The 11,162-nt window shown below is 47.5% G+C and overlaps 1 protein-coding gene across 2 annotated transcripts; it reads left to right on the top strand.

The window, feature by feature from the left end:
- Positions 1 to 809: 809 nt before the first annotated feature.
- On the top strand, positions 810 to 10,821 carry LOC108936593 (bone morphogenetic protein 7-like). 2 transcript variants are annotated; one of them, XR_001966293.2, is made up of 8 exons: positions 810 to 1,375; positions 6,144 to 6,333; positions 7,782 to 7,930; positions 8,106 to 8,303; positions 8,511 to 8,587; positions 9,191 to 9,301; positions 9,566 to 9,796; positions 10,162 to 10,821. XR_001966293.2 is itself a non-coding variant. In XM_018756068.2 (7 exons), exons 1-7 carry the CDS (start codon positions 1,060 to 1,062, stop codon positions 9,713 to 9,715), a joined length of 1,191 nt encoding a protein of 396 aa, XP_018611584.1. In that variant the 5' UTR covers positions 810 to 1,059; the 3' UTR covers positions 9,716 to 10,821. The 2 variants fall into 2 exon arrangements, 1 of the variants encoding a protein (XP_018611584.1); XM_018756068.2 differs by having other exon boundaries at positions 9,566 to 10,821.
- Positions 10,822 to 11,162: the final 341 nt, after the last annotated feature.

Below are 11,162 nucleotides of genomic sequence, written 5' to 3' on the forward strand. Positions count from 1 at the left end.
ATAAGGTGCAGAGAGGATTGTGGGTAGCACACAGGGTTAGAATCTGGCTTTAAAAGAATGGAATGCAATCAATCACTGTACTTCACAAACTGCTGGAAATTCCATCTGGAAATCTTATTACATTCAGGAATATGATTTTTAAAATGCACTATTAATCTAACTCCTTTCCCCAAGGTGACTTTACGTGTTAAATATTCAACTTTACAGTGATTTCTTTGTTTATACATGATGATAAAATGTGATGAAGGGTACTAATGAAGGAGCAGGGATTCAGACCTGGCTTGTTCCAACTGGACGGCAACCACTGTAACCACTACACCACCTACTGGCCCACTTGAGGAGTTTGTCTCCTATTACCTCTGTTGATGATGATGCCGAGGATAATGATGACAGGACACACGCGGGTTCAAGCCGCCGCTTTCTGATCTGAAAATCTCTGATTTGAATCCTGCCTCCTGGTGTCTTACCCTTGATCAAGGTACTTACCCTAAAAACTAAATTAACCTCCTGTGCAAAATGGGTACGTAGTTTACCACTGTAAGTCGCCCCATGGGATGGTGTCAGATACACAAATAAATGTAGCCTACATGGTGTAAATGAATGTAAATGATGTCCACCTCCATGAGCTCCGGTGGCACATCTTCCCACCAGCAGGATGCCCCCCTCCTCCCCCCTCCCACGCATTACCATCACAGAGGGGCGGCCGCCGTCGGGGGCGATGCTCATGTCGCCTCCGTGTCTCGCACCCTCTCCTCCAGTCCCTCCCACTGCGATTCGGACCCTTCTTAAAAAGTATGCTCCCCATCATCATGTCACGCACACGCTGAGCTCGAGCCTGGCGCACACGCTGCGCGTCCGGACTTCTTGGAGAAAAGAGGTGGTACAGGGAGGTGCGCGCGCGCGCGCGCGCGAGGAGGAGCTCGTGGATGTGTCCAGCATGAGGGGACGGAGCTCTTCGTGACCGTGGTCCTCCTGCGGTGGAGGTGTGATGAAGCTGTGCTGCTGTTTAACGCCCGGTTCCCGCGCGGTTGTGTGTTCCAGACCCTCATCTACAGCATCATGGTTGTTGTTGTGTCGGTGGCACTCGGTGGCCCGTCTCTCCTCCTGCTCCTCCTGGCCGAAGCGCTGTCCTCCGACACCGGTGGAGGCGGCCACGCGCGCACGGACATGCAGCGCGAGATCCTCTCCATCATGGGGCTGCCGCAGCGCCCGCGGCCGCGCGTCCACGAGAAGCGCGACGCCGCGCCCGCGTTCATGCTGGACCTGTACAATGCCATCTCCACGGCCGGGCAGGACGAGGGACCCCCGCTGGGGTCTGTGCCCGACCCCAATCTTCTGAAGAACACCGACATGGTGATGAGCTTCAACAGCCTGGGTGAGTTTCCGGAGCAGTGATTTACCTGGGTTTCCTGGGTTACCTGGCACGCCACTCACGTGGTCCATCGCGCACCGTTTTACGCATCGGGCGATTTCAGAGTCCAGATGTGTGTGACGTTATTGTGAAGTGCCTGTGACTCCACCAGGCCAGCTGTGTGACTCTAAACACAACTATTAATTATTCCTGCAGCGAAACAAAGTGCCAGCCTGTCCTGTCCTGTCCTGTCTTACCATCCTCACTTGTTCTATCCTGTCTCATCTTATCCTATTCTGTCCTACTCTGTCTTAGCCTGTCCTATCCAGTGCTGTCCTGTCCTAACTTGTTCTATCCTGTCCTGCCATGTAAATTAGCAATGATGAAATGTGGTACCTTTGAGAACTGACCCTGAGCCGTGGTGTGAGCAGAGTTATTCGGTGGCATTGTGGAGGAGCTCTTAAAAAAGTCAGACTGAGTAAAGAGTAAAGTTTCACACTGAGTTGCTTGTGGGCTGTGGGCGCGCTGTGATCAGAGCCCACTCTGACAGGTGTCAACTGGGGCAGCAGGTTGTGCAGTCAGAAAACCTGGGTTTGAATCCCACCACCTCCCGCTGCAGTACCGCCGATCAAGGAATGCATGTGACTAAATGTGTGTGTGTGTGCGTGCGTGCGTGTGTGCGTGCGTGTGTGTGCAGTTTGTATATCTGCACATTCTGGATAGTGGGGCCCTCCTGGACAGTCTGAGCAGCGACTCATTCTTGCAGCTGCACCATGCGGTTGGCCAGCTCTGTGGGCATTCCCTGGACCGCTGCCCGGGGACCGATACAGATGTTCCCGGGGCCCTCTAGCCAACACAGCTGTGTGTGGAAAAGCCCCACCCAGGCTAATGTACTACAGAGCCTCCCCATACATCATACGTTACTACTGGAGCAGTTCATCATCTGTCATCTCCCTGTTCCCATTTCGGTGCCTTAACCAACATCACACAACATCACAGCGATCAGTTGTTCAGCAGAGACTCCAGTGACTTATTGTTCCACATCAGTTCTTTTTTTACATTCACACTTGTTCTTTTATCTGATGCATGTCTCCGAGGTGACTTACAATGTAAAGTGAGATACACTGATTTACTCATTTATACAACTGGGTAATTCTGACTGTATTAGTTCAGAGTAAGTACCTTGAATAAGGATACTACTGGGTTGAAACCGGGGATCTTAGATTGTGGGGCGATGACTCTAACCACTAAGCCATCTTAGTGCCCCAGCTGGTGGCCCAGATAGAAAGCGTTAACCACAAGTGTCCTTCCGGGGCCTTGAACCATAAGTCCTGGATGTCCTTAGTCCACAACTGTCATCATGATTAGGCCACAAACACACAAGACTTCCCATTGCTGTCAAATTCTCACAGAACATTCTGGAATGAAAATGCTTTCTTGTGATAAAAGATTTTAAAGAAATCCATCGGCGCTTCCAGTAAATTCATCACAAGTTGATTCAGCCTGAGGAATGCAGCTCTCAAAAGGACAAGAAACCACATTAAGTCCACTTGAAATCTCCCATCTTATCTACTGCAGATTTATCCTGCGATGCTTATAATACATTTCTGGATGCTTGCTGTCACAAATCTCTCATGACCTCGCCTGCATGAAACTGTTGGCATTAATCAGCAGATACAAAGTTTGCTTGTTTCTCCGATCTCGTTATCTCTATAGAATTTAGACGGGTTTTCATTAAGGCACGAGAGGGGTTCAGATTTTAAAAAGAACATGACTAGAACCAAGGTGCACAGGCTAAGAAACAGTGAGGTAAAACTCAGTTTACCCAATTTCATTTACACCACCATGTTGCTGGTTCACATCCCTCCAGTAGCTCCTACAGAAGTGACATTCAAATAGCAAATACACAGACAATTACAGCAGATGGTGTTGGACTCATTTATGGAGCTGTCAGAAGATCAGGAGAGATGTGTCTCTCAAAAAGACGGGTTTGAGACCCTTATACTGTATATACCTACCTGACTGAATACAGACATTTGTACTCAAGATGTACTTACCTAGATGGGCATATGTCCCTCATTGGAGGGCATGTTTCTTTCGGTCAGATCAAGTTTACAGCTGAGTTCAGGAATGAAAAGTCAGGTGAGGACAATGCTGCAGTTCTCTTCAGTGTTTTGAGCTCAGATGTTGTGACTATGTCATGTTTGCATGTTAGGTTTACGTGACACAGCACGACCGGAGGGCAAACAGACAGAACAAGAGCTTTGTCCCGAGGTTCGCCAGCACGCTGGGACAAGGCGCTCATCATTGTGTTCCTTTCTGCTCACATTCTTTTTGCATTCAGTTCAGCTGCACGCTCTGCTTTTAATTAAACTAAACAAACAAACAAGCTCCTGAACAAAGCTCGAAAACTCGAGTCACGTGTGGGTTCCGTGCCACCCGGCTTTTTTAGGATGCTGTGGTCGGTGTTGTCATGGAAACGGTCTTGCAGAGACCGTGATCCCTACAAAGTGACTGATTGAAAGGTGGTGGGGCGGAGGGCCGGGAAGAGTGGTTCGGGCAGCCGCCTCGATCATTACCATAGTAGAGAGGGAGAGAGTCATGGAAAATGGAGTAATCCAGCGCAAAGGGCTGCACAGGAGGTGGGATCTGTGGAGGAATTCCTCCGTCACTGCCAAGCACACTCGTGAACTCCCATCATGCCTTCCGAAGCCTGCTGGGTGGACGGTGACATGACGGCATAGTTTTTCCTCAAGATTTTTTGCGATGGATTATTTTTTAAAGCTCACACCTTTGGTCAATTTTTGTTACAGCGTGAGGTTTGTACACTAAGCCATGTACAGTGATTTACCCATTTATATAGCAGGGTACAGAATCAGTCCAGGGTCGAATGATGTTCCGATTACAAGTCGACCACTCTAACCATTTCCTTCTCAAGTGAAAACTTTCCAGTGTGTTGGAATCTGTGGACCGCGAACACTATGAATGCTGCTTATTATGTACACATTTCCTAAAAAAATAGAACTGTGTACATATTCAGCAATTAGAAGACAGGTGAGTGCAGGTCGGGATGGTGTAATATTTCTCTCTTGAAATATGTTTTTTTCTTTTTTTACAAAACTATTGAATATGTGTCTGACCAAATCACTGACCAAACCCATGCAAAGCAGCAGTGCCCTGGTTCAATTCCAGTATTTAATTACAGTCAAACAAATGACTAGCTGAGTTTAGTATGAGCTCCACCACGCCCTCGAGTCGGTTCCCATGGCGACATGCCGAAGCTGCACAAGCACGTCTCGGGTATGATGTCACAGTAACAGGCTGGTGGTCCTCAGCGGTGGGTGTGTGACTGATGGAAATGGTCCAGTGCCCAAGTGATCGGTCCCTTAGGTCCAAGGTTCAACACGGTTTGTATCACTACGAATTCCTCACATGGATTTTTCCCCGAGTTTATAAGGTTAATTTCCATCAGTGTTCTTTGCTGTTCTCCTGTATTACACTCTTTTATCATTAAAACCAAGTATTACACACTTTAATTGGTGTTCATTTACATCATATGACATTTGTAAGGAAAAGAGCCATGTCTCCACATGACTGATGGGGGAGTTTTGTAAGGGAATGAGTTTGAGGGGTTGGCAATATATAGCTGAATCATGCCACACTATAATCCAGTGTCCTAAACTGGGGCACAATCTGTATGGTTTTGTTTTACAAACATCTGCTGTGCAGCCCTAGAACATTTGGTGATCATTGCAACCTCTGGCTTTTCAGTCACTGTATTAGCTGATGCAGTGAATGACTTTGGATGATATGTGTTCCAGTCATGTGGGCGGTTTCTTACTGTTAGCGTGTAATTTCCCATAATTCTTAGAGGCAGCAGAGGCTTGATTTCAGGCACACATTGATGTCACTCTCCTCTACAAGCTTTGCACAAGCCAGAAGGCTGTGGACAGAGGACCCCTTTCATTGTCATGCAGTTGTGAACCTCGCTTGAGAGTACAGAGCAGCTGTAGTGACCCACCTGAGACTTGATCCAACAACTCCACTTGTATAAATGGGTAAATAACTGAGCTCAATTAGGTAAAGATGTCAGCTAAGCAATGCAGGAATGAATGAACCTGCTCCACAGCTGGACCACTTGCTATATGTACTTTCTTCTAATGATGGTCTTGTGACTGTGGGAGGCTTCACACTTCCTTTTGAAGGAAGCAGTAAAGATGCCACTCTGTGTTTATGTGCTCTGCTGCCCAACTCTTAATTGCTGCCATATTCATTTATGGGCAGAAAGAAAAGAGTAGGGGGGTAGGAAAAGACTTACAAGCACAATTATTGGACAGTTAATTCAAGAAGTAAACCCGGGAAGGGGGGTTGCGTTTACCATGTTCTCGAAAACATGGTCTGCCGTGTCATTGTTTCCTTTCCCGCTTTCATCTCGTGATGAACCCTGCTGTAAGTTCAGATGTTAGTAAAGTGGAAGCAGGGTGTTCATTTGAGGGAGTTTGGTTCATAAAGGATGGTAGGGAGTCCATCCTGGGGAGAGTTAATGTGTTAATAGCTCCCTCAGTTTCCCTTTTCCCATCTCAGTCGAGAGGTTCAGATGGACACGGGTGGTTTGGGGGAGGAGGAACTCACAGTTCCTTTGGATTTGGTGGATTCAAAATGGAGAACAGTTGAGTACAAGCCTGGGATGAGAAGAGGAAAGGAGGAAGATCCTATGGTATGACTGCTGTTTCCAGCACCCATGGATACTGGTAAATTTCTCTGCTGACTGACTTTTCCTCCTTTTCATCAGTGGATCATGACAAGGAGATCTCCACTTTTCCACACTACCGGGAGTACCGCTTTAACCTGTCGAACATCCCAAAGGGTGACGTCCTCACGGCTGCTGAGTTCCGCATCTACAAAGACTTTGTTCACGGATACCCGGAGAATGAAACCTTCCATGTCAGCATCTTCCAGGTGCTGCAGGAGCAGCCTGACAGGTGAGGTGTTGCCCATGGGGCAAAAAGCCCTTTAACTCTATTTTTTCCAGCGAAATTGCTGGAAAGTTATTGCTTAGATTTTGTTACCAAAATCATATATTACCTAGGGCCCAATTACAGGAAATCAGAACTTTCACTGCAAGTTGGAGGAGAAAGGACAAATAGCAACCAGATGGATGGATCCAATCACAGAGACAACGGAAACACCCCTTTCAACACTAAGGACACAAGTGAAGATCATTCTGGTGGAACTGTATCTATGTGGTCACCAACATTTACTCAGCATCAACTCGATGGCACACAGTATAAAACAGTTTAGAAGAAAGATTTGATTAACTTTAGAGTAGAAGCCTTCAATTTGTTTTTATGAAACACTTTGGTCAACAGTTTATATGTCGCGTTCTCCACATTTCCTGCTCTCATAGACCTGTTTGTGATAGTTGTTCCCCAGAATCCCTCACCTAGGTTAATCTGTATGATGGGCATTTTTCAAGTTCTAACCCCTTTACTCTGGTAATATGGTACCAGATGTTTTGTGATCAGATTCCTCTTCTTCCAAACTACCCACAAACACACAAACACACACAGATGACTCGCAGTATGCACCTTCCATTGCCTTTAAATGACAACTGTCCAATGAGTGCCTCAAACAGTTGATGTTGTTCCTATGATTTCCATGGCGATGCTTGGTCTAGAGACCCCAGTGGACTCAACAAGAGTGGAGTTGGCAGTGTTTCAACTCGGGGCCACTGTGCTTGGTAACCAGGATCCAAAATATTGGTAAAAACAAGCATGGTCTTTTTGTGAGATCCGATGAAAAGAGCTCGGACTCCACATCACCCCACCAAGCTAGAAAGAGGTCAGTGGTTTTGTGATAGGAGATACCTCACCTCTCAAAAGAATGACTGTTTCATTATTTCCTAAGAGCACCACCTGAATGGCCACATTGTCTGGGCACCATTGTTCCAAGATTAATGCGCTCGGTCTCCTAGGAAGTGTGAACGCACTGCTCAGGGCTTACCTCATTGTTTTGTACCAGTATCTCTGTGAACTTGAGATATCTCCATCCAGGGACCTCACTCAGCCATCACCCCAGAGTGTGGGTACATCCATTGTGCAAGAATTCACTGCAACGCCCATCTTCCTGTGTCTTGTTTTTTCACCAGTTGCTCTGTGCTCTGCCCCACACACATTTTGATGATGTCTTGCAACCCCATGGCTCACCGTTGTGTTAAAAGCCACAGAAACCATAGCGCCGGTCTGTCAGTCCATCAGATAAAATGAAAAAAGAGTGCATTTTCATTTAGCAAAAGTATCTTCACCCGTCACACTGTAAGATGGTGGCAGCTGGAGAAATCCTGTTCGTCTGGTGATTCTAAGAGATCCTGACATTGTACCCTTGTACCCTGTTTTTGACTTGAATCACTCCAGTGAAATGTGTTCCGTAGGGAACTGGACTCGCTGCTTGTGGATTTGCGGCTTACTTGGGCTACAGAGGAAGGCTGGCTGGTGTTTGACATCACTTCCACTGTCACCCAGTGGATTCTCCATCCAGAGCAGAACCTCGGCCTGCAGCTGATTGTGGAGACCAGCGATGGTAAGCAGGGCATTCAACAAATTATCGGTAGATCGTAACGTAGCGGTAAAGGAAGTTGCAGTTTTTTTAAACATTTTATGTGCTTGTTTTGGGAGCTCTGTCTCTGTTTTGGGGATTGGAAGGTGAACAGTCCCTTGCTGGACTGTGTCTTACACGCTGCCCGTTTCCCCCGTAGGCCACAGCGCGAACCCCGGTACGGCAGGACTGTGGGATGGCCGCGGCATCCAGAGCAAGCAGCCCTTTGTGGTAGCTTTCTTCAAGGCTGCTCAGGTGCAAACACGTAGCACCCGCTCCACAGGCCCCAGACAGCGGGGTCCCGCTCGATCCAAGAGCTCCAAAGGCCAGCAGGCACTGAGGTTCACCAGCAGCTCAGGTACCTCTGGTGGCCACTTGAGGGTGCTGCTTTTAATATGTGATCTAGGAGAAGTTGGGGAGGAAGACCGGGGTATTCTGATACACTGGGGAAGTACAGTGTATCTGTGTAGAGCAGCTTCATTTGTAAGCCATCCAGTCGTAGCCCTTTTCTCTGACTGGCGTCCAATCTCGTCTCACTGTACGTCACTCGTCTTCACTCTCCCAGGAAACAGCAGCACTGACCAAAAGCAGGCTTGTAAGAAGCATGAGCTTTTTGTGAGCTTCCAGGACCTGGGCTGGCAGGTACAACGTAACTCCCCTCCACCACCTTACCCCCATTCTCACCTCACTCCTTTCTTCATCTCCTTTATCTGCCTATTATTGAAACTTGATCCAGCATTTAACAATTATACTGACTATATATTAACTATACAGGAAGTACTACTAAACAACAGTAATATCAGAGACAGAGGAAGTGAATTGTTCCCTAATGAACTGTATCGGCGGCTCAGAAGCATCTCTGTGTGCAGCCACCCAGAGCCTGCAGCAGGACAATGTTCTGTTGCTGGATAGATCCCACATCTGACACCAATGCAACATTTCCACGGACATCACAGCACAAGAGGGGCAGCTACAATGTTTTCGCAGTAATTGAACCTTTAACATTACTATTACAGTCTTCAGACTATGTCTGAGACTTTTAAGCATGAGTAAATGACAAGTCACGAGAGCGCAGCCGTGCCTAATAAATGCCATATCTTAATGGCACAGTGAAACTGTGAATAGTTATACCTGCAAAGGTATCTACAAGTAGCATGTGGAATTAATTACGAACGTCAGCACAAGGCTCTGGCTGTGCTCAGTGATGTATATGGTGGAATCCTTTCTTTGGCTTCTCTTCTCCAGGACTGGATCATTGCCCCAGAGGGATATGCAGCATATTATTGCGATGGCGAGTGTGCCTTTCCTCTTAACTCCTACATGAACGCCACTAACCATGCCATTGTGCAAACACTGGTAAGCCACCCAGGTACCCCACAGAGGCTTAGGTAATTCTGATTTCCATCTAGTGTGACCCTGTCATAGCCTCGAAATTTTAGTTTGCGTTGGAGGGACTCATATCCAAATCAACTTGCAACATATACATTTTTACCTGGTTTTCGTGAAGTATGTTGCTGAAGGGTGCAACAGATGTTACCCTTCTAGGATTTGACCACAATGCTTTTTGGTTGCAAGACCAGTTTATCTGGTTATCTGTCTGACCCATGTTTCTGCCCTCAGGTCCACTTCATCAACCCAGAGGTGGTGCCCAGGCCCTGCTGCGCTCCCACCCAGCTCCATGCCATCTCCGTACTCTACTTTGACGATAGCTCTAATGTCATCCTGAAGAAGTACCGCAACATGGTGGTGCGAGCCTGCGGTTGCCATTAAACCACCGCTGTTCCTAGGATGCAGCTGCATAGCGTGGGGCCCAACAGCAGCCTCCGTGCTCCACATTGACTGTTACCCAAGGTGCATCGTTTTCAGTTTTGCTGGAGCTATCCCAGGAGAAACCTAGTAGTACACACGTGCCGCTGAAACTATGAGACTAAGAGGCCTTGTTTAGTTGTGGGGGAGCAGCTGATTTGGTTCTGAATATTTTGGATATTCAGTCAATTGCTCTCGGTAGTGTGGAGAGGCTGTTCCAAGGACGGGGCTGTTTCCTGAGCAAAAATCAGTTTCACTACAATGATCTGCACTAGGCTGTGAAGCTTAGGGTGCTTAGTTTGTCTACATCTATTATCTGACTAAGTAAAAAGAGGAAGACAAGCTGTGGAATGTGCTTCTAACACTCCAAAAACCGAAAATGTGAACTGTACTGCGTTATTTATCTGCAGACTACGCGCCCAGGGGAAGTTGCCCTCCACAGATGTTTTTCTCTTGGCTCAGCTTCTCCTTACTCAGCTGGTTGACAGAAAGCAGCGCTGCTCTTCTGCCTGTGTGCTCCGCCTGGCCTCCTCAAAGCCTGGAATGAGCTTGTGCATCCATCATCCCCTGGGCAGCAGGCAGCACAGTGGTTGAGGAGTTGGACAAAGAGGGCTGTGAATGGACACTTATGAACACTGATGCCACCGACATGGATTCTGATGTCCACAGAGATTTTTATTGGTGTTTTGTGGTTCTCCACTAATCCGAAGCGCAACCGTCCTTCAATTCCACAGGCGAGGGTGGTGTTCGCCATGGAGAGACTGCTAGTGAGAAGACACATAGCCAGCCTCCAACACACGTGCCTCATCGCTGGAGCGACTCCTGACGTTCACTGACACAGCCAGGGTGGAGACCACCAGAGAGCTTTTCCTTCGCCATGATGTCATTTCTCAATACTTCAGAGGTTGACCTGGTTCTGACAAGTGCTGGGTTTCTAAATGTCATGCTAGGAGGAACACCCACTCAGTGCTTCTGAAGTGAACTGTGCTGGGATGAGAAAAGGTAGAAACGTGTTTATAGACAAACGCTTTAGCGATGCTTTTGGGGACCACTTTCCTCTTTCAGATATTACTGAGCACATGTGCTGTTTGGTAACCAAAATAGTTTTTAACTGTGATTTTGTTGCCTCTCACGTGACTGTATTGTTGTAACGTCTCTAGTCAGTAAATAGAGGTGAAACATCATCTGGTCCCGTGGATGGATCTTGTTTCTATGTTCTTATAAATCGAGTGGGGAGGTGAACACAAAGCGATCCAGGTGCGTCCAAAGTTCAAACCAGAGCCCGGACTGCAGCCCTGATCTGGGCCCCCCAGATCAGGGCTGGCCGGGTTCTCCTTGTTGGACGGCAGGAGGATCTATGGCCCACAACCATGTTGGCCTGGTGATTGAAGTGAGGTTAGACTCAGAGAAT

This window comes from Scleropages formosus, chromosome 24 (genome assembly GCF_900964775.1).
Source record: "Scleropages formosus chromosome 24, fSclFor1.1, whole genome shotgun sequence".
NCBI classification, from domain to species: domain Eukaryota; kingdom Metazoa; phylum Chordata; class Actinopteri; order Osteoglossiformes; family Osteoglossidae; genus Scleropages; species Scleropages formosus.

Coding starts and splice junctions, on each gene's coding strand:
- LOC108936593 (XM_018756068.2), top strand. CDS start 1,060: ATGGTTGTTGTTGTGTCGGTGGCACTCGGTGGCCCGTCTCTCCTCCTG. Junction 1,376..6,143: donor GATGAGCTTCAACAGCCTGG/GTGAGTTTCCGG, acceptor CCTTTTCATCAG/TGGATCATGACAAGGAGATC. Junction 8,588..9,190: donor TCCAGGACCTGGGCTGGCAG/GTACAACGTAAC, acceptor TCTCTTCTCCAG/GACTGGATCATTGCCCCAGA.